At 44.9% G+C, this 27,987-nt stretch overlaps 1 protein-coding gene across 2 annotated transcripts; it reads right to left on the minus strand.

Moving 5' to 3' along the window:
• Positions 1-519: 519 nt before the first annotated feature.
• Positions 520-27,987, minus strand: LOC310946010 (golgin subfamily A member 7-like). Of its 2 annotated transcripts, none has more exons than XM_083912282.1 (6): positions 27,942-27,987; positions 25,761-25,886; positions 20,344-20,496; positions 15,935-16,036; positions 13,197-13,249; positions 520-3,464 (listed from the first exon to the last, which is right to left on the minus strand). In XM_083912282.1, the coding sequence occupies exons 1-5, from the start codon at positions 27,948-27,950 to the stop codon at positions 13,208-13,210; spliced, it is 432 nt and encodes a 143-aa protein (XP_083768408.1). In that variant the 5' UTR covers positions 27,951-27,987; the 3' UTR covers positions 520-3,464; positions 13,197-13,207. The 2 variants fall into 2 exon arrangements, with proteins under 2 accessions (XP_083768408.1, XP_083768407.1); XM_083912281.1 differs by having other exon boundaries at positions 520-3,467.

Consider the following 27,987-nt stretch of genomic DNA (forward strand, 5'->3'; position numbering starts at 1 on the left):
TGAAAGAGGTGGGCTTTAGCGGAGCCGTTTGCACATGTACGAGCATGCGCGGACATTTAACAACAACAACAATGGCGGTGAAAGGTTCACGTTGGTGTGGTGGTGGAGTGTTTACTGCAGATTTGGTCGATGAAAATATTCAAAAACAGTCGACAAGACGCACAAAAACTCCGAGGTCTATGGAAAGATTTGTAAACAAAGCCACACACACGCGATCAATGCGTGTGACGTGTTACGGCGTGATGGCGTATGGACAGCAAGAAGCATTGGCCGGTGTGAGTACAAACGGGGCTGGGGCGCGGGGGGGAGAGGGAGGGGGGACAAGTACCCTAAAGTCCAGGTCTCGGTCCGGGAGGACAGTGTGAGCACGCTCTTAGAGACCTTTCAAGAACAAATTTAAGGAAAAACTAAGGACGATATTGGTGAATGAGGCCCTTTGTGTCTTGTTGCAAACATGCAAGTGTGTGTGTACAATCTGAAATATGCACATCAGCATCAACATAAGACCAGAAGCCAAAATGGTGTAAAATATGTACACTTTTTATTCGTTAGCATCGAGTTTCAGATTAAGAAAACATTGTATTTCAACTGAAAAAAAAGAAAATACAAAAGTTCAATGAACTGAAATCCAGATAAATAAAATACGAGCTAAATCAAATAATCTGAAATAAATTGTATTTACATATTTAGAAATTAAGATAAATGTGTATCTTGTAGCTATGGCATTCAGAAATCGATACTTGTACATGTTGTTAATTCGTAATTAACATTACCAGCCATACATACGACAGTATATTCATCCTTTGTTAAGGTTTCAATAAGATATCATGATCTTAGGTTTTCAGAGTGAAAAACCCATGATTCGACAGACAGGATTTCACAATTAAGGTTTGGTCACACCAGAGAGAAGCGCAGAGACGATAATCTGCATGTGGCTTAAGTCCATTTTCAGGGGATATCCCTGTAAACGCTTGGCTAACCCGGCCCCAAACCAGATCCAGTGAGCCCTAAAGTCAAGGTTATCCCGCTTTTAGCTTTTCATACTACTACTACATTCTCTTATCCCACGGTTATCCCACTGCAATTATACTAACACTGGTTCTGGTCTGGAGAACCCTGCCCCAGACCAGATCCAGTGAGCCCTATTCTAAAGCCAGGATCATCCCTCTTGTAGCTTTTCATACTACCTTCTCTTAGCCCACGGTTGATCAAAGCACAGGACTATACGGTTCACAATGCAATTCTGCTAGCTCTGGGTTAAGGGGCCATCCACACAAACGCGGGTATTTTTGAAGTTGTGCGTTTCCCTTTTCCACGGTTCGGCCTTTCATCCACACGTAACCGCAGTTGTGAGCTCCTGAAACCAGAGTTTTTTGTAACCTGAGTCCAGGGTGAACTTTTTGCAAAAGTCCGGTTTCAGCAGTCATGTGTGGGAAAGGAAAATAAAGACGTCACACTGCGCGACGGTAAACAGTCAGTTGTATCCATGGAGCGCTCTGGACGTGACCAGCTGACAGAAGTGGATTTTGCTGTTTCATGTGGACGGAGATATTTTTATCACCTCGGTGGTGTTGACGGGAATTTTCTTTTTAACCAGGGGCCATAAAAGTTCAGTTTCAAAAATACCCATGTTCGTGTGACCTAGGCCTAAGTGTCAGTTGTAGCACAAACACTGACAGTGTGTTAACATCCTAGTACAAACATTTTGTTAGCCCAGCTTCACACTGGCAACTTTAGCCATTGTTTATATTGATTTTCAGGGGATAAGCCTACAAACTAAGGGGGTAACACAGCTTAAGTCAGGGTTAGCCCTCTTGGAATGTGCTCGTGTGAAAACTCCCTTAGCACCAGGCTAACAGCTCCTTCAGCTTGTGGCTAAGTGGAAAGGGCTATAGTGACTATACTCGCAGGGCTAGCGGGGGAACTGTTGTAGCTAGCGAGCTAACCGCTAGCTCTGGCGCTAGCACAGCTGGCTAGAGATTTTCCCTCTACTGTTCAGTTTACTCCCCCCTGATGTTTTTGTGCTAATGGTCAAAACTTGAGGGTCAAATTCACCAAAATTGAACTTGATGTGAAACATTTCAGCTGGTTTTTGCCCCAACAAGCGAATCCACTAGTAGCGGCAATTCCACCGGAATGAACTAAAACGGTCCGCAGGTTCTCAGTGTTTTAAATACTAGTGTGACCAGCCCCTTTACACTCTAACAAAGGCAACATTCAAAACCATCACAGGCACGGTCAACTAACAAGAGCACTTTTAATACTTCGGTCGAAGGCAATCTCACAATATATGAATATTTACGTATTAGACAGGAGTCAAAAATCAACATAAGTCACCAAACACTATGCATAGCACAGTTTACAGACGAGGAGAGAAAAGTAGCATTAACAATATCACATGTTAAACACAACACAAGCACTGCTTTTGGCTTTTCTTTTATTAAATCACAGACGTCTATTAAACGATAGTTTGTTTTTTTAAATAGTGCGTAAGCTGCAGTAGATGGTGGTTAGTGGGTCACCAGTTTGGCGTACTGACACAGAAGCTAAGTGCTGTACTGCTGCGGAGGGGGGCGGCACTCTGAGCATATTTTAGCCAACATTTATTAAGGTGGACCTTTTTTTTTTAAGGTGATCAAAGTAGGTTTTGCTGCAGCTGCTTCCCTAGCCTAAAGCAGCTTCTGTGCTAGAACTTCTGTCTGTTTCTCCAAATCTGTGACGTACTATAAGTTACACACTGACTGAGGATTAACACCTCATACAACCTCACTTCGAAAAAGACAAACTATCCCTTTAAGGTCAGAATCTGTGATGGTTCGACTGGAATGTGTTCGGATCCTGACAAAGTTCAGCGTTGTCGGCTAAAGTCAAATGCTACAAAATAAACATGCAGGAAAAATGACAAACTACCAAGAACCCTCGCAAGAATACATAAATAAGAATACAGCAAACAAACCATGAGGCGTGGACCATGCAGCAAATCCCACTAATCCCACAGAGTTCTGTTTCCTGCTTAGATTATATCCCCGGTTCAGCCAAGACAATCGATTAAAGCATGGGCGTGGATGGGTTTCATAGTCCTTCATAAAAAACAAGTTACCCTGTCTGTTCATTGTTTAAAAAGGAGTGTCAAAAAAGAGACGTACAAAAGCTCATTAAGTGGTTTTTAGTCCAAAATAAAGGAGAATTACTCACGATCCGAAGACTGTCGATACGTATTGTAAGTAGGTTGGTGTTCTTCAACCACATACAGGCATATACCAGGCTTTAACCCTTAATGACATCACAAATGATACAATAATTGTTGAATAAGTGAACTCAGTCACAAAGGATACTCTGAAAGGGACATGCGCATGATAGTTAGTGGACAGGGATAGATTGTAGAGACGCAGTGTTTAGGGTGCAGGTCTGGGGGGTCCTCAGAGAGGTTGGGCACTGGTGCTGCTGCTGCACACTTTGTAGCTCTGCTGTACGGAAACAAGATCGGTAAGTGACACGACACCAACTCAGCATTAAATACATCATTTTTACAACAGGCATTCTGACGTGTCTTAGCAGGAAAAGCATGTGTAACTCGGTGCACTGCATTGCACTGCACTGCCTCGGGCGCTTTTCCGATATGAGTTTCAGCTCTTTTTTCAACTCGAGGTGGTGATCCTGCAAAAAAGCGAGGGGCTCAACAACGCCAGAGCAAAACACTTCACTGTCATTGAGTGGCTGCTAAGAAGTGGCTCACCTATATAGAATGTATTAGGCAGAGACGTACTTTAATTGACAGTTCTGCTACTTTCATCTATTACTCTTAGCTTCATGAAGCTATATGAACCATTTTCATATTTTACGAGTCCCCTAGACCAGGGGTGGGCAATTCAGGTCCTGGAGAGCCACTGTCCTGCGTGTTTTAGGTTCCTCCTTACCCTAACACACCTGAGTCTAACAATAATCAAACTGTGACGAGCATCAGCTGCTTGATAACGAGCACATCATTATAGAAGAGAAACCTAAAACATGCAGGACAGTGGCTCTCCAGGACCGGGATTGCCTACCCCATCATTTGCCCATCACTTCTGAGTTTATCTGCCTTTTGTTCAACTACTTTCATTGATTAGACTCGAACAGTTGACAGTTAGTGTTTGTCACCCTGCACTATAGTTAGTTCTTTGGGTGTCTGGGCCTTAACACTTTATTTGATACCTGAAATGATTCAAATTTGATTAATAGTATCTCATATCTTGCATCAGTGGTAACTAGCCCTAAAAATAAAGTTTATTCTGTACTTTCAATCCAATAATATTTTCTACTATTTCAAACTACTCTACAATGTTTCCACATACCCCCTGGCAACTGCAGAAGTACCCCTGGTTGGGAATCGCTGACTTACATACACTTACAGCTCAACTCCTTTTAGTGCTTAAACCTTTACTGACATTTCAACTCGCTTAGACTGATTCTCGTAATTGTGATAATGTTTGCTCTCAAGTCACACTTTTATAGGATATGTCTCATAACATTAATGTACTGTTAGTTAATGGTACCATTTCATCTACAGCTTCTAATGCATTTACTGTTTCACCTTTACAGTGAACAGGAACTGCCCCTGTCCTGACTGACAGTGATAGTTATCGAGGATTTGGGCTAATTCACAGATCTGTCTGCTGACTCACTGCGAGCAGAGCGCTCTTTGAGCTGGCATGGCTTACACAACTCTTCTGACTAAGCCATGTCTATCACACAATCCTTTCAAAACACTATATGAGATGCTTTGTTTGTTGAAACAGGCATCGCATGCAGGGAGAGTCTTTAGTTTTTAATATCAAAAGCAGGTAGAATGCATTCAGCCATTTTTAAAGGAGGTGTAAATATATGTTGATAAAAGTTTTGCACAAATATGAAAAGTGCAAAAAACTACTGATGAACACCATTTCTGCATTTGCCTTGTCCAACATTCCCCACTGACACTAAATGCTCTCATGTGTGCAGCCTAATTTACAGATTTCTTTGGCGTGCTGCGGCCAAGCAGCGAGTCTTCACGCAGAGCCAAACGACACCTTATCAGGAGCCCAATGTCTTTTGGACGAGATGCCAGGACACCGACTTGGCGGCATCTGCCCCCTGAACGAACGCTCAGCAGTAAGGAGCGCTGTGGGCCAAGTCTGGTTTTCCTACAGTGGAGTCATCCCACTAGAGGCTGATCCATCATGCTGTTCAGCGCTTCAGCTCCCAGCCAAACTAAAAGCCCTACTTAAAGCCAGCTAGGCCTTCAGCCACGGTGGGGAGGGAGCGAGGATGGGGCAGGACGGCTTCATAGATACGTGATGATTATTTATTTCTACGTTGATTCAAATAACAAAAATAATTTGGGGGACGAACACAAGGCTGTAATTTCTCTACGTTTTACTTTTTCAAAATAAAAATCCTTCAAAACTCTTCAAATCATAGGACACTAAGGGTGCACTCACACTGGCCCTCTGCACCGCGCCAAAACAGGTTTTTCGGGTCAAGCCTAGTGCTTTTGAGCAGTGTGAGTGCAACCGCTCAGCGCATAACTGCGGCCAGCTGGCCATCCACGGCCCGTCTGAGAGAGGTGGGCTTTTGTAAAGAACGTTTGCACATGTACGAGCATGAGCGTGCGCACGTGTACGAGCACGAGGCCTACGCCGGTTCTGACGTAATTTATGTGCGCCTGCTCGGACATAGAAAATAGAAGGACGGACCATGCGCGGACATTTAACATCAACAACAATGGCGGTGAAAGGTTCACGTTGGTGTGATGCGGAGCTGGAGTGTTTACTGCAGATTTGGTCGATGAAAAGATTCAAAAACAGTCGACAAGACGCACAAAAACTCAGAGGTCTACGGAAAGATCTGGAAACAAAGCCACGCATCGCGATGACGTCAATCAATGCGTGTGACGTGTTACAGCGTGATGACGTATGGACAGCAATAAGCATTTGCGCGAGGCCCAGGTAGTGTGAGTACAAACGGGCCTGGAGGGGGGACAAGGACCCTAAAGCACGGGGCGTGGTGCGGAAGGACAGTGTGAGTGCACGTATCAATATTTTCTATACAATGGATCGAATAATAACAGGTGGTAAGGAACACGCAGATAATTATTACACAACTCTGCAGTTTTCCTTCAGCTCTCCAGTGTCTTTCAGCCTCTTTCAGCCCATTGTTTGGGTTTCCTGGTCTGCAACTTCTCAGATTTAGTTTTGCGTCACTGCTCTAATTAGGGCCGGGCGACATGACGATAAACTGTATATTGTCAAAACAACATGACAATGTTTAGCAAATATATTTCTCTATATTGTCGCAGTGTCAGAAACACAGCAGCCAAAGTGCATTTATGGCAGTATTTCAGTCATCTGGACGGCACTTTATGTTGATGATCCTTGCACATTTTATTTTTTTGCACGACAGTTCTAGAGAAGAAATTACTCAGTATTTTGTATTTGTCAAGTATTTAATCTACACATTTAAATTCCATGTGGATAAGTAGATTATGTATTTATTGAATTACCAGAAAACATGCTATTGTTTATATATAAATACACGTATATGTATCTATATCTTTATATATGGGGCGGCAGTAGCTCAGTCCATAGGTGACTTGGCTGGGAACTGTAGGGTCGCTGGTTCAAGTCCCTGTGTGGACCATGAATGGAGCGTGGACTGGTGGCTGAAGAGGTGCCAGTTCATCTCCTGGGCACTGCAGAGGTGCTGTTGAGCAAGACACCGAACCCCCAACTGCTCTGGGCGCTGGTCACTGGCAGCCCCCTCGCTCTAACATCTCTCCTTAATTGCATGTATATAGGTCCTGTGTGTGTGTGTGTGTGTGTGTGTATGTGTGTGTGTGTGTGTGTGTGTGTGTGTGTGTAACATGAATAATAATAAGAGTGAAAAAATTCAATTTCTCCGTTGCGGATAAATAAAGTAATTCTTCTTCTTCTATATATATATATCTCGCTATCAAGATACGAAATGATCCCTATTGCCCAGCTCCAGCTCAACGTATCCAGTGGCATACTCTAAGGTTTTAGTGCTTTTTCCTCTGTGGTTAAATACAAAGATGATGAGAGTAAATGATCTGAAAGACACTTTTTCATTAAAAATTCTCTATGGATTTGTTACTACCAGGGACCTCTTTTACACAGTCACAGTCATGATCCATTGGTATCTAAGTGTGGAGTAGAGTGTCAACATTTGATGCACTTTGGCCATGTGGTGGTGCCAATGAACCTTATGTTTTGGCCAGAGAGGCAACTTTGAACCACAATTCTCAAACACACAATTCTGAATTGTGTCCAAACCAGTTTCTCCTTCACATTTTGTATTACCAATCACCACCACATTTGGTACAGGACATCTCTGGACCGAGCTGGAAAAAGTGACTTTTGTATTTTACTATAAAGGCTTACATTACAATGTCATATATCCTGAACCATTTGTGCTATTGTAGATTGGATGTTTGAGTGGCCATGCCTCATTTGATGCCATTCGGCCAATAGGTGGCATTGTAGCGGCATCGTTTAAGTATAAAGAAAGATGCATGAATGCCTGTAAAAGGGAAATTTCCCTCGCATATCTCAAGAATCGCTCATCCAATCGACTTCCCACATGGCAGAGGTATCGCTGAGGTCCAAAGGGAGTGCCGTGTTGAGTGCGAAGCCGATTGGATGAGCGGTCTCGAGAATGTTGCACCTTAAGAGGCCAAGAAAACGGTCCGTACTGAACGGGAACGCGCTCTGAACGGGCACTACACTAGTCCTTAGAGTGAAGACAGGGAGGTTTAACTGCAAGATGGTGAACTGGCAAAAGAGGGAGCTATGATACCGTCAATTTGTGACAGAGATTTATGACGACTTAATGGGCAATTTGAGTTTCAACAAAAGGCTGATGTTGGATTGAAATGCTGGTGTATCCGTCTAAGCCTGCAGGAGACATAGGAGAAGAGACCCTGGCAGGATAAAGAGGCTTAAACACTGGGGAGGATGGATATACTGTATGTGCGCTGTGGTCTATCCTGTCTTTGACCGTGGCAACGTTCCAACGCGCTCTTCTCTCAACAGCTACTTATAAAAGTCCTGGGTTTACATTCCTCAATAGGACATGTTTATGTATCGAGGCGCTCAGCAGGAATTTCAAACGAGAAGATTAATCCCTGTTTGCTTCTGTACGGTAATAGGGCAACGGTTTATCCATGCGGGGGTCTATGGTCTCAACAATGCTGCCAAACTCAACATTCCCATAGGTAAAATATATATGGGATATGTCTTACTCTGCCTGATGGTAGTGTCTACGCTAGACTACAGGCTGGGCCCTGTCCAGCGTCTACACAAAGTACTTTTCAGTATGATTTGGGCCCAGAAAATCCTAAGATGACACCATGAATATGAACCTCCCGGTCTTTTTCAGTACACAAGAGGAAAAGGAAGGGATTCACTGTGACAGAGATTGAAACAATTTATGGGATGAGATGTGCTCTTGAGGCGAAATCCATGTGGCGTCCGCCGGGGTGAAAGATCCGCAGATATATATAAAAGCCATCTGTGGCTGATGATCCTAATGTGCTGTCCCAGAATGTTTTAGCATTAAAAACGACACGACGTGCACTGTGGGACGGTCCATGACAGCTACGGTATGATACCGGTTGAGGAATGCGCTTAATGAAACAAATTGTACAACGGGGAAAAGAAGGGTGAGAATGTTTTTCTTTGTTGGGAAATATTTCCCAGAAACTGTCAAATCGGTGATGCACAGTTGTATTTGAATCACTTTTTTTCATGACTTGTTCTCAATACGATTTCATATCCAGAGTAATAAAAGTAAAGGACATGAAGGAGGAGTGGAAATGGAGCGTTAATGTTTGGCCTTGATGCTGGCAGTTAAGAAAATTCTACGCGAGCGACACTGAACACTTTTAACAGATTAAAATACATTAATAATAAATGCAATACAGGACATTTAACAACAACAACAATGGCGGTGAAAGGTTCACGTTGGTGTGATGGAGGTGGAGTGTTTACTGCAGATTTGGTCGATGAAAATATTCAAAAACAGTCGACAAGACGCACAAAAACTCCGAGGTCTACGGAAAGATTTGTAAACAAAGCCACGCATTGCGATGACGTCATCAATGCGTGTGACGTGTTACGGCGTGATGACGTATAGGCAGCAAGAAGCATTTGCGCGAGGCCCAGGTAGTGTGAGTACAAATGGGCCTGGAGGGAGGGACAAGGACCCTAAAGCACGGGGCTCGGTACGGAAGGACAGTGTGAGTGCATCCTTAGTGTACACTGGACGAGTCAGTAAGTGAATGTAACCAGAGTATGACGGACGGACTTCTGTTTTCAAGTTCTATTTAAGCTGTTCACTAGGAAGTGGAATTAAACCAGTGTTAGGGCGCACTCACACTGTCCGCACGTACCGAGCCCCGGGCTTTAGGGTCCTTGTCCCCCCCTCCAGGCCCGTTTGTACTCACACTACCTGGGCCTTGGAGAATGCTTCTTGCTGCCTATACGTCATCACGCCGTAACACGTCACACGCATTGATGACGTCATGGCGATGCGTGGCTTTGTTTCCAAATCTTTCCGTAGACCTCGGAGTTTTTGTGCGTCTTGTCGACTGTTTTTGAATCTTTTCATCGACCAAATCTGCAGTAAACACTCCACCTCCGCATCACACCAACGTGAACCTTTCACCGCCATTGTTTTAAATGTCCGCACATGGTCCCTCCTTCTTTTTTCTATGTCCCAACAGGCGCACAGGAAATGACCTCAGAGCTGCCGTAGGCCTCGTGCTCGTACACGTGCGCACACTTGTGCTCGTACACATGCGCACGCTCATGCTCGTACATGTGCAAACGCGCTCTACAAAAGCCCAAAGGGGCCGTGGACGGCCAGCTGGCCACAGCTATGCGCGGAGCGGTTGCACTCACACTGGTCAAACGCACTAGGCTTTACCCGTAAAACCTGTTTTGACCAGGTGCGGAAGGACAGTGTGAGTGTGCCCTTACTGTTGTCGACAAATACTATAGTGAAGAATATTTGTTTGCAACTAGAAAACATTTTTTTATAAACATTATTATTCAAACAGCGACCCGACCCCGGATAAGCGGTTGAAGATGAGATGAGATTATTCAAACAGTATTTCTCGTGTCACAAAACTAATCATTTCATAAAAATGTACCCAAATTTTCAAGTATGTAGGATATTACAACAGAAATTCGTGTTCTTATGTCTCACGTATTCGCATCAACAGGTTCTTAGGATATCGTAGGAAAAGTTCTGCACAAAAGTTTGGACGTGGACCGCGAGATAGGCCACAACGGTTGCTTTTGGTGTTGGTTAGGTTGAGACTACAAAAGGTAACGCTTAGGATACGTCTGGGACCATCCACCACCCCAACCTGCCTCCTTAAGCGTAGTTGTCGTATACACACACACGAATAACACACAACACGCAAATTACTGCACATTGCTTTTGGTTGTTATATGTACAATAAATGCACGGGGACAGCCTGCGTCTCAACATCTGCTGTTGTTATTTAGAAGCTGGCGAGCCTGAGTGGTTAAAAAAGTGTCTGTAAAACAAATAAACACATTTAATTTTGTCAGGAAATGTTGAGTCCTACAGCTGAAAGTGAACATGATGAGTAAAATAAAGCCGATATCTGAAAGTTCAAACGGGGTCGCAGGAGAGGAACTAAACTTTTAAACCAGAGATTCAGTTAGAAGCAATGAAAGCAAGCTTAACACGCAGAGAGACTTCTTTCTCTCCGCTCTTCTGCACAAACATGAATTCAGTTTCGCAACAACCGCTTGTTTGAGGGGGACAAGGGGGGGGGGGGGGGGGGGGGGGTTCGACGAGACATCACGTCGATTTGCAGGCAGATCGGGCGGGCTTTGGTCCTACTCTTGAGAAGGTCTGTCTCGGGCGCGGCGTGGCTCACTAAAACTGGTAATGGAAGCGGAAATCACCACAGCATGATTTGGCTCCTGAGATGCCTACAAGACTCACCACAACCACTTACTCTAATGGATGAAAACACCTGCCAAATGGTAGGTTAACATCATGACACTGTAGCTGCTTTAGTTGGGTTCTTGTTGGGCAGTCTGCATCTCATTTTAGGATGAGCAACGCGTCCAAACTGAGGCTTCCTCCAGCTTCCTCCGACATGAATGAATGTGGTAGAGGCCGGTGGCAAGCAAAGTAAACAAGGAAATGGGCTATTTGGAGTAAAAAATGTGATAATTGTTTGATTATAGCTACTTAAAGTAATGTAACTGACGGGTGTGTGCTGAAAGGACACCGAATCACCGGGTCCGGCTGCTGGGTTTGGCTGCTTCACGCACTCTGGACAGCAACACTGTGAGAGTGAAGCAAGTGACAAAACACTGAGCGCTGTGCAACATGAAGTCATAAAGTAAGCAGAATAATCCTTTAAATGCTTTATGAAACAGCCGTCCTGACTGTAGAGCAGTTAAGTGATATTGCTCACAGATGAAGAGGCTTTCAACTTTGATGTGGGATTTTTCTTTGAATGCAGAGGAGGCATTCTGCATGAAAGCAATGCTACACATAAAGAGTGAGCCCTCTTTTATTAGCGCTCTTTGACTCGAGCCACTTTCTTTGCACTGCACTTCACAAAAACTCAGACGAGAATGTGTGTTTCATAATCGGAAAAACACAGTTGTATGCTTTTAACAGATGTCGGCGCAAACACACATCTGGTTTTTGTCATATTTGCTGAAACCATCACTTTATCCAGACAATCGTACATGAGACGGATAATCGGCGAAAAACAAGAATCCTCTGCCTTCACCTGGCGCTGCTGATGGCATCTGCAAGATCCCAACGCGCCCGAAGGCACGCAAGCACTCGCAGCCGAGTAGTCTTTGACGCGATGTCAGTGACTACGATCAAACTGTGAAACTAGGCAGCGCTGATCAAATATGAACCAAGATCCTGTAACTGTACTGTTTTGCCATTTTGTTGATTCAAACGTCTTCAGAAAAATGAGAAGGTTTGTCGGCCGGTGGGGCGAGCTTGGTTTTGGGTCGACTTGGTCACAAACTTTATTACTTTTTCATTCATTCATTCATTCATCTTCAACCGCTTATCCCGGGGTCGGGGTCGCGCTGGAGCCGATCCTAGCTGACATTGGGCGTGAGGCGGGGTCCACCGTGGACAGGACGCCAGTCTATCACAGGACACATAGAGACGAACAGAGACAGACAACCATTCACACCTACAGGCAATTTTTTAGAGTCATCAATGAACCGAACACCTGCACGTCTTTGGACTGTGGGAGGAAACCGGAGAACCCGGAGAAAACCCACGCAGACACAGGGACAACATGCAAACTCCACACAGAAAGGCCCAGGCCGGGATGCGAACCTGGAACCTTCTTGCTGAGGCGACAGTGCTAATTCAAACAGTATTTCTCAGCTAACCACTACACCACTGTGTAGCCTATTGCTTATACTAATTTTACAGCTAAACACTAAAACATCATTCTCATCTTCTCATCTTCAACCGCTTATCCGGGGGCAGCAGCTTTAGCAGGGGACCCCAAACTTCCCTTTCCCGGGCCACATTAACCAGCTCTAACTGGGGGATCCTGAGGCGTTCCCAGGCCAGTGTGGAGATCTAATCTCTCCACCTGGTCCTGGGTCTTCCCCGAGGCCTCCTCCCAGCTGGACGTGCCTGGAACACCTCCCTAGGGAGGCGCCCAGGGTTCATCCTTACCAGATGATCCTGAACCACCTCAACTGGCTCCTTTCAACGCAAAGGAGCAGCAGCTCTACTCCGAGTTCCTCACGGATGCTGAACTTCTCCCCCTCTCTCTGAGGGAGACTCCAGACCCCCTGTACACCAAAATATGCAATACAGTAACAGAGTCTTGACTGAGATTTGATCACTGCTGCCTAGTTTCAGTTTGAGTTCACAAGCGGTCATTGACACTGTATCAGAGACTCGTTGGCACCGACTGGTTGTTCGGAAATGGTGGAATCCGGCAGATAGGAGAACCAGGTGGAGGCAGAGGAGCATGATTTTCCCTTAGATTATCCGTCTCATTTAGTGCCGTCAGGATAAAGTGGCCGTTTCAGCGAACATGACAAAAATGCATTTTTACATCAAAGCTGTAGAAGAAAGAAAGTATCCTTGTTACGTGTGTTAATTATAAAACTCACCATGGCAGCTTTTATCTAGTCAGGCTTCTGTCTTCAAAGATGGTGACCTCAATCTAAACAGGGTTCAGTCAAGGAAAAGCATTCAAAAGCAAGGTTCGTTTCAATCAAAACCCACTGATAATGAAACTTTCTTCGCGCTTCACGTAAGGAAATATAAACTATAATGATACTGCAGCTATTGTGCATGTTGTTCCATCCATCAGCAGACTCTGAAACTGTTTTTGGACACGTTTGTGGAAACAGCATCTTGCCTTCAAGCCTCGCGGTGGGTATTTCCCATGACTGTAGCTGACTGACATCAGACTAGACTAGACTCGACTTTTGGCAGGATTTTCTCAGGGTACTTTCACACTTAGTTTGTTTGCTTTCCTCCGAATGAGATGCAAAAACGATACAATTGTTTACATTTGTCCTGTGGTTCGTTTACGATCCTGCGGAAACGTTCAGCTCTACTCATTTTTGTCGGCCTTTGGTCTTCTAGCCGAACGTTAGGCTTCAGAAAACCACTGTCAGCTGTAAAAGTGCCTTGTCATGCACAGTGTGAGTCTTCTTTGTCTTTTGGCCACCTCTATAATTGTAGAGTCAGTTATTTCGGTTGCTGGGTCGATTGTGCCCGCACTACAAACAAACCGCTCCAGAGATCGTTTGGAGGCGAGCCAACACCACCCTTTGTTGGCGATCTCGGCCCGCCTGTTTCGTCCTGCATTAGAGTGCGATTGCGGTGTTCATACGTGCCCCAATGAGCCAATCTTTGGGGGCCAGGTGTGAGAACACCCTTAAAAAAGAAGATCCGTCTCCACCGTCATAAGCAAAGTTAAGAGTTTCTGTTTGACATAAAGAGGAAGGACTAGAAAGAGACACTGAATACCTCAGACTTGGAGTGAACTATGAATACTCAGATGGTAGTATTAGGCAGTTGCATTGGTTCAGGTGAGACATTCCTGTCAATTTCCTAGCACGCTCGCGCCAAAGTGAGCACAGCAGCCCGACAGTGTCGGAGAAATAATCCAGATCCCCGCCAACATTCAGAATCATAGGCGAGAGAGGGAACAAAGCTCAGCTGTGAACAATTTCAGTCATATTTTGTTATCCCTAATCTCCCATTGCTGCCCAGTTACAATTAATTGGGATGTTGAGTCACCACACACACACACACACACACACACACACACACACACACACGCTGGTACAGCCAGGATGTTGGTGCACCCGCTGATTTTATGCAGATGCTATGGATTACATACTAACTTTTATCTGGTGTTTTTACAGGGTATCCCTACATAGCGTTGGATTTCCTGGAAGCTGCCTGAACTGCTGCTTTCCATTTTCGTCCGGCAGTTACAGAATAAGTATTTGACATCAATTAGATCACTGTGAAAGATCTCCTTTCTACTCGAAGCTGTGCTGTGATCACATTCATATCCCCTGATTTCTGGGTACAGTTGACAAGTTAAAGGAATACTTCACAGGTGGGAACATCTATCTGTATGGAAAGTGGGTTATATATGTCAGAGGTAACATACATTCATAGTTTGGTGCCTTCATGACCGAGAAAAGGCAGAAAGTGACTGTATGTTGCTTGTGGATTGAAGACAACAGCTCCCACAGCTTCAGCTGCTCGTCACTATATTGGGGCTCATGAGGGCAGCCCCGAACATCTGATTTGAGCATCAGATCTTCAAAATGCCCTTCTTCTATATCATGGGTGTCAAACTGATCCAGGAAAGGGCCGTGTGGCTGCAGGTTTTCATTCCAACCAATCAAAAACACACCTGGTCCAACAAATCAACTGTGTGAAGACAGTTCAGGTGTTTGAGTAAGTCGAGTCAGGTGTGTTGTTGAATGGTTGGAATGAAAACCTGCAGCCACACGGCTCTTTACTGGATCAGTTTGACACCCATGCTCTATATCATGCTGAGTACCTTCTACCATTGTCGTTACTTCACCAGCTTTCTCCCAGCGCCTGTTAGCTTAGCTTAGCTTAGCTTCCAAGTAAGATGGCGAATGTTAGTTTCGGCAAGTGAAGCCCCACCCACTGATCTGGAATAGCTCTGGAGCGTCAATGGGTCCCACCCCGTATACAAAAATGATGGTAAATGGACCTGTACTTATATAGCACCTTATTAGTCTTCTACTACTACTACTAGACTACTCAAGGCGCTTTCACAGTGTTTGTCACATTCACCCGTTCACACAGACATTCACACATCTACAGACCATCTAATCTAACCATTCACACACCCATGCGCAGCACGGGGAGCAATTCGGGGTTCAGTGTCTTGCCCAAGGACACTTCGACATGTGGACTGGGGGAGCTGGGGATTGAACTGCCGATCTTTCGAACGGAGGACGACACACTCTACCAATGAGGAAAATAATTGATGCACAACCATTCATTCAAAAGTATGACTGGGTCAGTGGGTTTATAACGATACAAAGCTTAATGTAAAAGCATTCCTTTAAAGTTACTCCAAACATTCATTCCTCTTTCCTGTATGCGCTCATTCTTGCATAATTGTTTTTTTATATTGGAAAAAAATTGTGTCTTTGACCAAATTTGATTTGTGAGAATTGGATAAATGCCTAAAAAATAATCTATTTATGGGTTTGTTGTTCGCAGTTTGTTTCTAAACTGTTACACAAGCCTCAACTATTAAGGCTGCGGGAAATTCCACCTGAGCAAAGACAACAAACAGCATCTCCTGGTGACAACGCAACGGCACTGGAGGGTAGGATACAACTCGCAGGCCTCTCTCAATGGGATCGGTGAGCAGGAGGCCTCGTGGTGCGTAGATCTTGTCGTTCTGCTCCTGAATGTACTTTGCGATCTTCTTCAAAACCTAAAAAAGGGCAAAGCAATCACAGTTTCAGATATGATTCTCATGGATGGCAAACTGCTGGTACGATTGTAACAGAGGATGTTAGGTTGTAGTGTAACAGTCTGACCTACTGTAGGTGTCATTAGATTAGTAATCCAAGACAATTTACCCCAATTATCCTTTAGACAACCAACCTCTTGTATTATTAAAATTATTGACAACATGGATGGTAAATGGACTTGTACTTATATAGCGCCTTTCTAGTCTTCTGACTACTCAAGGTGCTTTCACAGTGTTTGTCACATTCACCCGTTCACACAGACATTCACACTGATGGCAGTGGACATCTACAGACCATCTAATGTAACCATTCACACCACATTTACACACCCATGCGCAGCACGGGGAGATATTCGGGGTTCAGTGTCTTGCCCAAGGACACTACCACATGTGCACCGGAGGGGGTGGGGATCGAACCTCTGATCTCTCGAATGGAGGATGACCCACTCTTCCAGTGAGCCACAGTCACCCCATATATATATATATATATATATATATATATATATATATATATATACACATATTTAACTACCGTAATTTCCGGACTATAAAGCGCACCTGACTATAAGCCTCACCAGCTAAATTTAGGGTAAAATACAGATTGCTCCATATAAAAGCCGCACCCGACTATAAACCGCAGGCGTTTTGATGTGTAATTACCGTAGTATATAGGGGTTCCTGCTACCACGGAGGGGATTGTCGGGACAGAGATGACTGTTTGGGAACGCAAAGCGTCCCATTTATTAACAATAAATCTTTCATTCAATCAAACTTTCACATCTTTGACATGGCGAACAGCATTCGTGCAGAGTACAAATAAAACAACGGTGCAAAGTAATACAAAGTGCTCGCCTGTAACACGGCAGTAAAAGTGCAGTCCCGCGGCCGTTTACGTTATCAAAATAACCAACCAGGTACGTGCAGCAGCTCTATTTCCTTCTTTGACAGCCAGATCGATTGCCTTTAACTTAAAAGCAGCATCATATGCACTTCTCCGTTTGTTTTCCATGTTGAGGGTGTTTGCATGAACACTTCCTTCGCGCAAACTGTCGCTGAAGCTCTCCTTCTCTTTGTTTTGCTCTTGTTACCTGGCGCCAGATGTCTGCCTCGGTCTCGCGCATCCTCGGTAGTGCGCGCCCCTGGTTACCGTAAGCCGTAGAAAAGCCGCACCGTTGTATAAGCCTCAGGGACCAGAACGAGGGAAAAAAGTAGCAGCTTATAGTCCGGAAATTACGGTATATATTACGTAGTAAAGCCTGACCCAGCTGGTTCAACAGCTAGCTTAAACATGTATTAGAACTTTTTGTAATTGCTGAAAAACTGGAGCAAATGATAGTTGACTTAAATTAATAAATTAGCAAAGCTGTTTCCTTTTCTGACAATCGAAGAGTAGCTAATCACTCCGGCTCTACAATGTCCAGTTAAGTATTAGAGATGTTGTTTTTCTCTAGGAGCTACTGTTACACAGTATCAAACTTGCAAATCTGTGTCCGGCCGTGTAGATCCATGTAGCCAACCACCACATTCTTGAGCTGAAAATGTCACTTTGGTAACAGCCAGTTAATTTAAACTGCATGACTTTATGAGTGCTCATAAAACCCAAACCACGCCAAATGTTTTTAGCCCAGTTCACCCCTGTCCACTAAAAAGACAAATTCTTAGAACAGGGAAAGGACCACTGACATGCGGATCCATTTATACTCTAAACTGAACTGAAAGAGATTTTGGATGTACACAAATCACATTTACTCGCCAGCTCTCAGAGGTCGTGAAACTATTGATTTACAGCCAACCTAAAAAGGTTTTCACACAGCAGCAACACCACTTCAAACATCTCCACTGTCGCCTGTGTCATTGATATGTCTCCATGCAGCAGCAACGCATGGTTCAGGATCTCTGACTGGATATTCATTATTAGGGCTGGGGATCATTTGGAAAATGTAGTAGTACCCAGTTTTGACTTTGGTAGCAGCATCAATTTGGAATACATACAATTTAAAAACAACTTCATTGAAACAGGAACTATCCAATAAAATAAGTAATTAAGATTATGAAATTCAGCTACAAATGCAGATTTGGTTCTTGGTTGGGCCAATGGTGAATGTCCGCTGTCCTAATTTTTGCTGTGTGTCCTGCACCTTTGGCACTAGTAATTGTTCTCCCCAAAGCAATTTCAGTCAAAGCAACTGGACTTGGTTATTTGTCTAGGAAGACGTTTCCCCTCTCATCCAAGAGGCTTCATCAGTTCATGTACGCATCTGACCAGGCTAGGACTGGACCAGGACCAGGACCAGGCTGGGACTGGACGAGGACCAGGACCAGGACCAGACTGGGACTGGGCCGAGGAGTTGGTTTTGAGCCTTTTTTCAATGATCTTCTCCACTCTTGCCCTCTCATAGAGGAATTCAAGCATAGGCTAGTTGGTGTAAGCCTTTGTTGTTTGCATCTCAGACTAAACCGTAGGTGGACCAGTCCCAGCCTGGGCCTGGTCCTGGTCCTGGACCTGGTCCTGGTCCATCCCAGCCTGGTCAGATGCGTACATGAACTTATGAAGCCTCTTGGATGAGAGGTGAAACGTCTTCCTAGACAAATAAACAAGTCCAGTTGCTTTTGACTGAACTTGCTTTGAGGATAACGACGACCTGGACACATGAGAACATTCACAGGCTAGTAATTGTTCATTCACCAATTGACATTTCAGTCAGTGCATAATATGAGCAATGGAAGTCAGGAAAGCAGGGTTTTCTCTTGAAGCAGTGACTAAGACTTTTTGCCCATCAATCAGCTCATTACCAAGAGGTCCACGTGGTGAAGACCTGTACTGAGAGTCATCTTCAGACGCGCCTCACTGAAAACCTCACAGGGAACTTTTGCAACATGACTTGGTCCGTCAACCCAAATCAAAATGATGCATACTTTCTCTAGAGTATTATACAGATTACACAAGCAAACAGATGGTAACGTCATAAAACAATTTCCAACCACCACATAATGATTCATATCGGTGGAACACTACAATTAAAATATCCATCGTGAATCACTGTAGTATAAGACAAATTGTGGTCTAGGAAAATGTTCTACAAGTCGTTACAGGGAAGGAGACATTCCTCATTTAAATTGGAGACATGGCATTCAATGTGAAGATCCACTGAGTTTCATAGTGAAACAGTAATTTTTCAAAATTACCATGTCAAAGTAGTTGGATGACTTCTTCTACACAAGCACTTGTTGGGAACAGAATGATTGCTTTCTTCATAATGAGGAGCAAAGGGGATGTGATCCTTTGTCCTCAGATTCTTGTTCTTTATTGGTTCATTATGTCGTTATTTTGTTGTTTGGATCTTTTTTCAAGCAGTAGTTGGGACGAAGCACCTGAACACAACACAAAGACTACAATCGGTGGCCAACCAGCGTGTACGGCGGTAGTCTGTATTCGTTACTCAAATAGAGAAGCTAAAACACTGACCGGATGGATTCAAGGTGCTATTCAGCCAGTTAGCAAATGAACAACAGATTTGGTCGATGAAAAGATTCAAAAACAGTCGACAAGACGCACAAAACTCAGAGGTCTACGGAAAGATTTGGAAACAAAGCCACGCATCGCCATGACGTCATCAATGCATGTGAGTGAGTATGGACAGCAAGAAGCATTTGCGCGAGGCCCAGGTATTGTGAGTACAAACGGGCCTGGAGGGGGGGACAAGTACCCTAAAGCCCGGGGCGCGGTGCGGAAGGACAGTGTGAGTGCGCCCTTACTCTACCTGCTAGTAGGCCATTATCATCTATTGTAATGGTAAGCTGGGTCACACATCAACGTTGCTGTAAACGGCTTAACCACAGCGTAGTATGATGGTAGGAAATATTAAAAGAATTAACAAAATTTCTGCGTCAGGAGGAAGGTTGGGGGTGGCGAATGGGTCAGATATACATAGGACTTTAACCTTTGCATCCCATTGCATTTCCACTTTCTTCCCATCAATCTTCAGTGATTTAACTTAAACCGTGACCTTTTCTTAAACCTTAATCATTTTGTTTCAATTCACAACGAGACTCCCAGACTATTAAAAAGTCTTGCAAGGGGTCCTAATCGCAACCGTTACCATGTCTATAAAAGCCTTCTCAACCTGCTGGCAGGTGTAGCAGGTAACCCAGAATTATGGGGCTGATAACCACTGATTATGGCTGTTTAATGGAGTGATAACATGCGAAGCGTTTCAAAAAATTTGCCGAAGCGATTGAGAAAAGCCGTAAGGTGAAAAGTCTCTCACCTTCTCATAGTGAGTCTCCATACACAGGAAGACGGTGTACGCCGTGAGGCAGGCCAGACAGCCTTCAATGTATGACTGGCTTCCCAGCTTCTCCGCTTCGGCGTACAGGTTATTCAGCGTCCGCACCGTCTCCTCAAACTGCTGTTTGTCAACCTGAAACACATGGAAACACAAGGGTTAAAATCCTTGAACATAAGCGCAGTGCTGAGAGAAAGTTTGGACAGAAGAGTGTGAGAGCTTTCTGCCTCTGTTAGGATATTGGAGTGGAAACTTGTCTTCCTAGCACCAGATCGTTTTCTCCCCCATTCTTTCCATGGCTCGATAAACGAGGGGCTGCATTTTCTTGGACTGCTCATACATCAAGGGATTGCTGGGCCACCTTCCCACATCGGAAACACCTCCTGAAATTATTAGGATGCCTTGGCCGAATGCTCTGTGAATATTTTCACTTCATAAGTGGCGGGACAAAAGCCCTGAAAGCGGCACACACACGGTGACACTCCAAGGGATCTTGATGGTTTCTCCTTTTTCAGTGGCGCGGGGCAGGAATGAGATAAAGAGGGGTCTCCGCTGTTCTGTAAACCGTGGACAGCTTCTGGGATACAAACTGTAAACCAGGATTGGCTGATCATCAAAACCGTGTTTCACAAGAACTACTCGAATGAAATCTTGCTGCAGGGAGAACTGCTGGACCGTGAGGCTGTTTTGACGGGGGTGTTGACACTAGTCCCATGCTGGTGTCCAGAACGGATCGGGTGATCTGTCTGTGATACGGAGGGAAAAAGATGGAGCCTCCAGACCAGACAAGGAGCCAGCCAGGGGCCTTATGAGCCTCTGTAAACCCTCCAATGTTCTGCTTCCATGTGCCCAAGGAATGCAACAACAAGCTCCAACACATCAGTGGTGTAAGGCGTGTTTGATTGCCGCCGTCATGAACCTTTGTTCTCCATCTAATATTCCAATTCAGAGGCTGCGATTCAAACCACATTTCCCCTTCTGAATGTCTTGTTAGACGCAGCCACGTTAGCATTCCAGAAATGTTCGACGAGAGCCCGAAAGGCTGAACAGGGCTTAAAAATTAAAGTTAAAAAGAGGATATTGTCTTAATTCTAACTGTCACCACATATAGAGTAATGTGAACTGAGGCAAATGCGTATTAGACACAGGTCAGCGAAAACGGTCAGTTCCAATTAATGAAGCTCTCTTGAGCCGTTTCGCTGATCGCGCTGCCAAATACGGGTGGAACACTGAGTGCTTTCCCAGTTATTTGGTACAATTCTCCAAAAGCAATAAACAAGGAAAGAGCTACCAAAAATAATAAACCCCACAGGCAGGCTCGGGCTGAAACGAGTCGAGAAATTGGAGTAACTAAATTGCTAAAAAATCGTTGATGCAAATTCTTTTCAGGGTTAAAGTGGAGGAAGAGAAAAAGTTCAGTGAAGAACTTAGAGAAGAGACAGAGGGGAGAAGAGACGGGGCAGAAAATACAGAAAGTGTCCAAAGTTTGGGGTCATTTCAGGCTGAAACTAAGGGCGCACCCACACTGTCCTTCCGTACCGGGCCAAAACCGTTTTTTCAGCTAAAGCCTAGTGCGTTTGACCAGTGTGAGTGCAACCACTCCGTGCATAACTGCGGACAGCTGGCGGTCCACGGCCCGTTTGAGAGAGGTGGGCTTTTGTAGAGCGCGTTTGCAAATGTACGAGCACGAGGCCTACGGCGGCTCTCACGTCATTTCCTGTGCGCCTGTTAGGACATAGAAAAAAGAAGGAGGGACCATGCGCGGACATTTAACAACAACAACAATGGCGGTGAAAGGTTCACGTTGGTGTGATGCGGAGGTGGAGTGTTTACTGCAGATTTGGTCGATGAAAATATTCAAAAACAGTCGACAAGACGCACAAAAACTCTGAGGTCTACGGAAAGATTTGTAAACAAAGCCACGCATCGCCATGACGTCATCAATGCGTGTGCCGTGTTACGGCGTGATGACGTATAGGCAGCAAGAAGCATTCTCCGAGGCCCAGGTAGTGTGAGTACAAACGGGCCTGTGGCGCGGGGGGAGAGGGAGGGGGGGGACAACTACCCTAAAGCCCGGGGTGCGGTGCGGAAGGACAGAGTGAGTGCGCCCTAAGGGAACCAGAAAGGAGCCGACCAGCTCTCTGCACAACGGCATTACGCGTTATAGCATTAAATGGTCTGAAAATAACACAGACCTCTACACGCACCAAACATCAAAACTAAATACCTACCCAACAAATGAATATCTGAAAGGCCAGATCCAGCCCTAATTTTGACAGATAATATTATTGAATGCAATTCAAGCAATGGAAATGTCCATTTTTTTTAAAGAAAAGAACCAATTGCTCATTTCAAGAGAGCTTTCTTATTTTCTCGTTTGTATATTTGCTATTGCTCTCAAACCAAGCAAAAGCAAATTTGCGGATAAAAGGCACAATTTCAGGTGCCCGTTCCATATTCCAACAGAAGAATCTGATCTGCGACTAACAGAATTGGGGCCACCCCGTCTGAAAGTGTGTCGAGATCAGGTCGGATTTGCGTGGACTGCGTCACACTTAAATCCGCCTCAAAATCAACGCTGATTGGATGTTCGCTTGGCAAACGGCCACAAATTTTCTCCGTCGTATGTTGCCAGACTGATCTGCGAGGAAAATATGGACGACTAAACTCAACAACGGGTCCCCCGATTTCACCCCTATATTTATCCATCGTCCAACCAACGCAGATTGGACGTTTGCTTGGCAAAAGGACCAATCTCTCGCATGTTACCAGACTGATCTGCAAGGAAAATACAATGGAGGCCGCGAGATCAGGATGGTCTCTTGAGGCCAGTATTATACTGCGTAGTTTAAACTGAGATTAAAGTAAAATATTAAAAATATACATGTGGGAGGAAAAGATAGGGGACCTAAATTATTACATTCCAGAGGTTAAGCATTTTTCATTTTCAAAATGCACCGATCAGAAGAAGAAGAAGAATTACTATTATTCGATATTTTTTCTCGCACACACACACACACACACACACACACACACACACACACACACACACACACACACACACACACACACACACACACACACACACACACACACACACACACACACACACACACACACACACACACACACACACACACACACACACACACACACACACACACACACACACACACACACACACACACACACACACACACACACACTATAGACATGCAATTAACGGTGCCCCGAGCAGTTGGGGGTTCGGTGCTTTGCTCAATAGCACCTGGGCAGTAATAATAAAGGATTTAGTTAAATAGATCTGCCCCATTGTCACCAATACCTGCTCCAGCTATTTCAGTATCTGCCCATTATCTGATATTATTGGTATTGGTACCCTATTTCGTTTGGCAGTTCAGTGGGTCTGTGTATGTGTATGTGTGTGTGTGTGTGTGTGTGTGTGTGTGTGTGTGTGTGTGTGTGTGTGTGTGTAAGCTGGAAAACATGGGAGACCACCCAATCATGAGGGAGGTGCCAATAAACCACCAGTGAGCGGTTTAAGTGTTATGAAGCTGCTCTTTTCATGTGGCGCGTGCATTTCAAAACTGAAGCTCTCTGTCCTTCAGACTCGGAGCTGCTCGGCTGGCACCGTCTTTAATGTGGCGCGGAGGCTGTTCAGTCTCAGCGACCTGCTCTGCCTCCTCCGCATCATTACCAGCGCCTGCTCCTAACACACTTCTACCGCGGTTCACATGAGGACAAAGTCCAGCAGGGTTCTTCTGGAGAACTTGCTGACAGTTTGTTTTTTTGTGAGCACCGATGATACCAGCTGCATTTTTGGTCCCAGTGCCAAGACGATGACTGTACTGACATGGATGGTTCGCTGTGAAGAACGCTCCATTGCAACAGCGTTTTCTTGAACAAGTGTAATGATGACGTTAAAGTAATTCTCTATTATCTCTTGCAGTCATGGTCATTTGTTATCAAAGCGGTCGTTAACCTTGTTCAGAGTAGGTCGAGTCTTTTATTTGAGACTTATTTTTATTCTTTATTCTAAGACAGTAACATAAAAGGAGATGTGAATTGAATTTAATTTAATTGAAATCCAGCAGCAGCTAATGGACACATATACTTCGTGGAGACCTGCAGTTTGAACACGTCTAAGACCATAGCCAGATTAATTCTGGGGTTATTTGTTGAAATTAATTAAAGATCCACTCCAGACTTGAGTGAAATTGTAAAATAGTCTTTTCCCAGCAAATACACTCATCAACTAAGCCATTGAGACAATTTCTCCCAGATATCCCAGACAGTCGCTAACGGTAATTAAAGTAATGTAATGCGGCTAACGCTGATTAGCTCGGGGCAGCACGGTGAAGGCATTAAAACGTCTTTTGTAACCACTGACACTGCTCATTCTGCAGAAGCATGATACTACACAGTAGATTGACACTTTAAAGCAGGGATGTCAAAGTCAAATACATCAGAGGGCCAAAAAAACAAATTTGCTCCAAGCCGAGGGCCGGACTGGTTCAATGTTTATTAAAACATATTAAAATGATGCATATAACCTGTTGAACCAAGACCTAACACAGTGTACCGTATTTTATTTAATGATTAAATGAATAATCCAATATTTTTTTTACAGCTCTGTCAGTCACATTTTCAACAGGCAAACAGCAAAAAAGAAAATGTCCTTCAAAAATAAAATGTGTTCCTTAATATCAAGATAAAGACACACAGCTTAGTGAACATGTGCTCTGCCTCCCACCGAGCTTGAAACACCCTGTTCTCATCGTCCACCCTCCCTTTAGCCGTTATTGGGGGGGGGGGGGCTGAAAGTTGACATCTGCCCTGAAAGCTGATGAATAATGAAGCAGAGGCGGCCCACATGCGGCGCTGCAGTGAGTTCGCGGGCTACCGTTGCGATGTGGGTAATGTAGTTTTGGTGGGTGAAAAACACCAGTAGGCTTCGTGCTCGTACATGTGCAAACGTGCTTTACAAAAGCCCAACTCTCCCAAATGGGCTGTGACCGGCAAGCGTACCGCTCCTAGGCGCGGTACGGTTGCACTCACACTGGTCAAACGAACTGGACTTTAGCCGTGAAACGTGCTCGGGCACGGTACGGATGGACAGTGTTAGTGCGCCCTGGGAGTCGAGATGAGTTCACACGGCTTTTACCTGCAACGATCTAAAACCGCTTTGTCTTTTCTTTCTTGTGGATTTTTAAAATTATTAAATAATAGCGAGTTAATAGCGAGTTAATAGCGAGTTAATGCATTCAGCAGCGGCGCACCTCCGCTGCTGAATGCATGCAGGGGGAACACTGTGGTAACATGAGGCCCCCATTTCACTAATTCAACGTGTTACTGACTGAAAAAGACATTCTCAGGAAGAGTGAAGAGGAGCATCCTACCCGGGTCTCCAGCTCAGAGGGGAACTTGGTTTGGAACTGGCACACCGTGCCGTTCGTGTAATCTCTCTGGATGAAGACTTTAGCAGCGACGGCCGCCTGTTGCCTCATGTCCTGTAAGCTGTGAGTCTGTGAAAACAGGAGATTTACACTGATATGTGATCAAACATTAACACAATATCCACCTGGTGTCTGTCGGTTCATCAGGGAAAACACGGAGCATGTTTTATTTATAGTGACTTTATTTATACAACCATGTGGAGACACGCTGAAACGTGCTGATGTGGCGTTTTCTTATCGTATCTCATTTATGTCTGTGTACACTTATAAACATTAAATCATAAAAATGTAAAGACATTTCTATGATTTAAACTGTGAATTATTAATATGTCCAGTGATTTACCATGGCACCCTTTACTTTAGACTCTGACGTAGAGATAAAATCCCTTTACAGGTTATTAAGAGTAATATTGTTTTATTTCTTACATTTTCTGCTGCTTTTCTGTGCAAACATAGTGAAACTATTCTTTACAACCTTAAACTGTTCTATAATGGTATGACTTGACATTTCTATGGGTGTGATCCTTGTTGTTCTTGGGGGTTCTTGTATTTTTCTGACGTCATCAATGCGTGTGACGTGTTACGGCGTGATGACGTATAGGCAGCAAGAAGCATTCACCGAGGCCCAGGTAGTGTGAGCACAAACGGGCCTGGAGGGGGGGACAAGGACCCTAAAGCACGGGGCACGGGACGCACGCACACTGTGAGTGCGCCCTTACTCACATTGATCTGGGCCGCGGCTCGAATGCCTCTTGCTTAGGCCACATCACTCCTCGGAGATCTAGGTTTTGAATATTTTCATCCGACCAAATCTGAAGTAAACACTCCACCGCCGCATCAGACCACCGCAAACTGTTCGGCAGCATCTTTTTAAATGTCTGTCGCGGAGAACAAACACATATAAATAGATTTGAAAACCGCCGTCAATGCGGGCCCTCATGCTCGTACATGTGCATCCGTGCTTTACAAAAGCACACCTCTCTCAACAGGGCTGCAGCCGGCAAGCATGCCGTGCCTGAGCGCAGTACAGTTGCACTCACACTAGTCAAACGAACTAGGCGTTAGCCGTTAAATGTGCTTGGACACGGTACGAATGGACAGTGTGAGTGTGCCCTTAAGCGCCATTTTGGCTCCCAAGAGGGCACTTTAGCACGCATTTTGGCTTCCAAGAGAACACTTTAGCACACATTTTGGCTCCTAGAGGGCACTTTGGCACGCGTTTGGCTCCTAGAGGGCACTTTAGCACACAATTTGGCTCCCAAGGGGGCACTTTAGCACACGGTTTGGCTCCAAGAGAGCACTTTAGCACATGGTTTAGCTCCAAGAGAGCACTTTAGCACATGGTTTAGCTCCAAGAGGGCACTTTAGCACACATTTTGGCTCCTAGAGAGCACTTTAGCACTGAGCACTTATAAGAGGAACCCAACCACCTTTACCCCTCCTCACCATCCTTAACAGCCCTGTGACGACTGTGGGACTACTGTACTTCCTGGGAACCACAATAGCCTGGGATCTCAAGTGAAAGCCCAACATAGACTCATTTAGGAAAAAGGCCCAGCAGAGGTTGTACTTCCTGTGACAGCTGAAGAAGTTCAACCTGCCTCTGGAGCTGCTCATCATCTTTTACACCTCCATCACCCAGTCTGTCAGTCTGTCCTGTGCACATCAGTAACTGCCTGATTTGGATCGGCCACCAAACAGCACAGGAACGGACAACCAGTCAAATCCCCTGTATGTTTGCGCACACACGGCGAATAAAGCTGATTTGATGTAACACCATCCTTCCCTTCCTTAAGCTAGTGATGCCCCGGGGTCCAGCTGTGCACCCACATGTTATTAGCACAATAACTAACGAGCTAATTATACGCGTTGCCGATAATGTCGCATACATGGGTTGTGTAAATACCCTAGCTTGCTAGCAACGACACAACCAGTCCAGTGTTAGTAAACATGACCGTCAACCGTCAACATCCAGCCCGGGCAGAGAGCTCCAAGGCTGGGCAGCTTCCCCCAGTCTCTCGGTCAGACACACCTCCAGACACCTCGCACACACTGTGACATTATAAACACATCGTTCACACACCACTGACAGGCGAAATATAAGGTTTATCATCGTTAGCTTACCTCCGCCATGGCGAACAAGTGCTCTGTTTATCTTCCGCTAGCAGCG

Source organism: Echiichthys vipera, assembly GCF_963691815.1.
Source record: "Echiichthys vipera genome assembly, chromosome: 4".
NCBI lineage: Eukaryota > Metazoa > Chordata > Actinopteri > Perciformes > Trachinidae > Echiichthys > Echiichthys vipera.

Excerpts from the sequence above, each read along its gene's own strand:
- LOC310946010 (XM_083912282.1), bottom strand. Across the intron at positions 16,037-20,343 it reads TGGAGACTCACTATGAGAAG|GTTTTGAAGAAGATCGCAAA; the intron begins GTGAGAGACTTT and ends GCCCTTTTTTAG. Across the intron at positions 13,250-15,934 it reads TTGAGAGAGGCCTGCGAGTT|ATTGAGGTCACCATCTTTGA; the intron begins GTATCCTACCCT and ends AACCCTGTTTAG.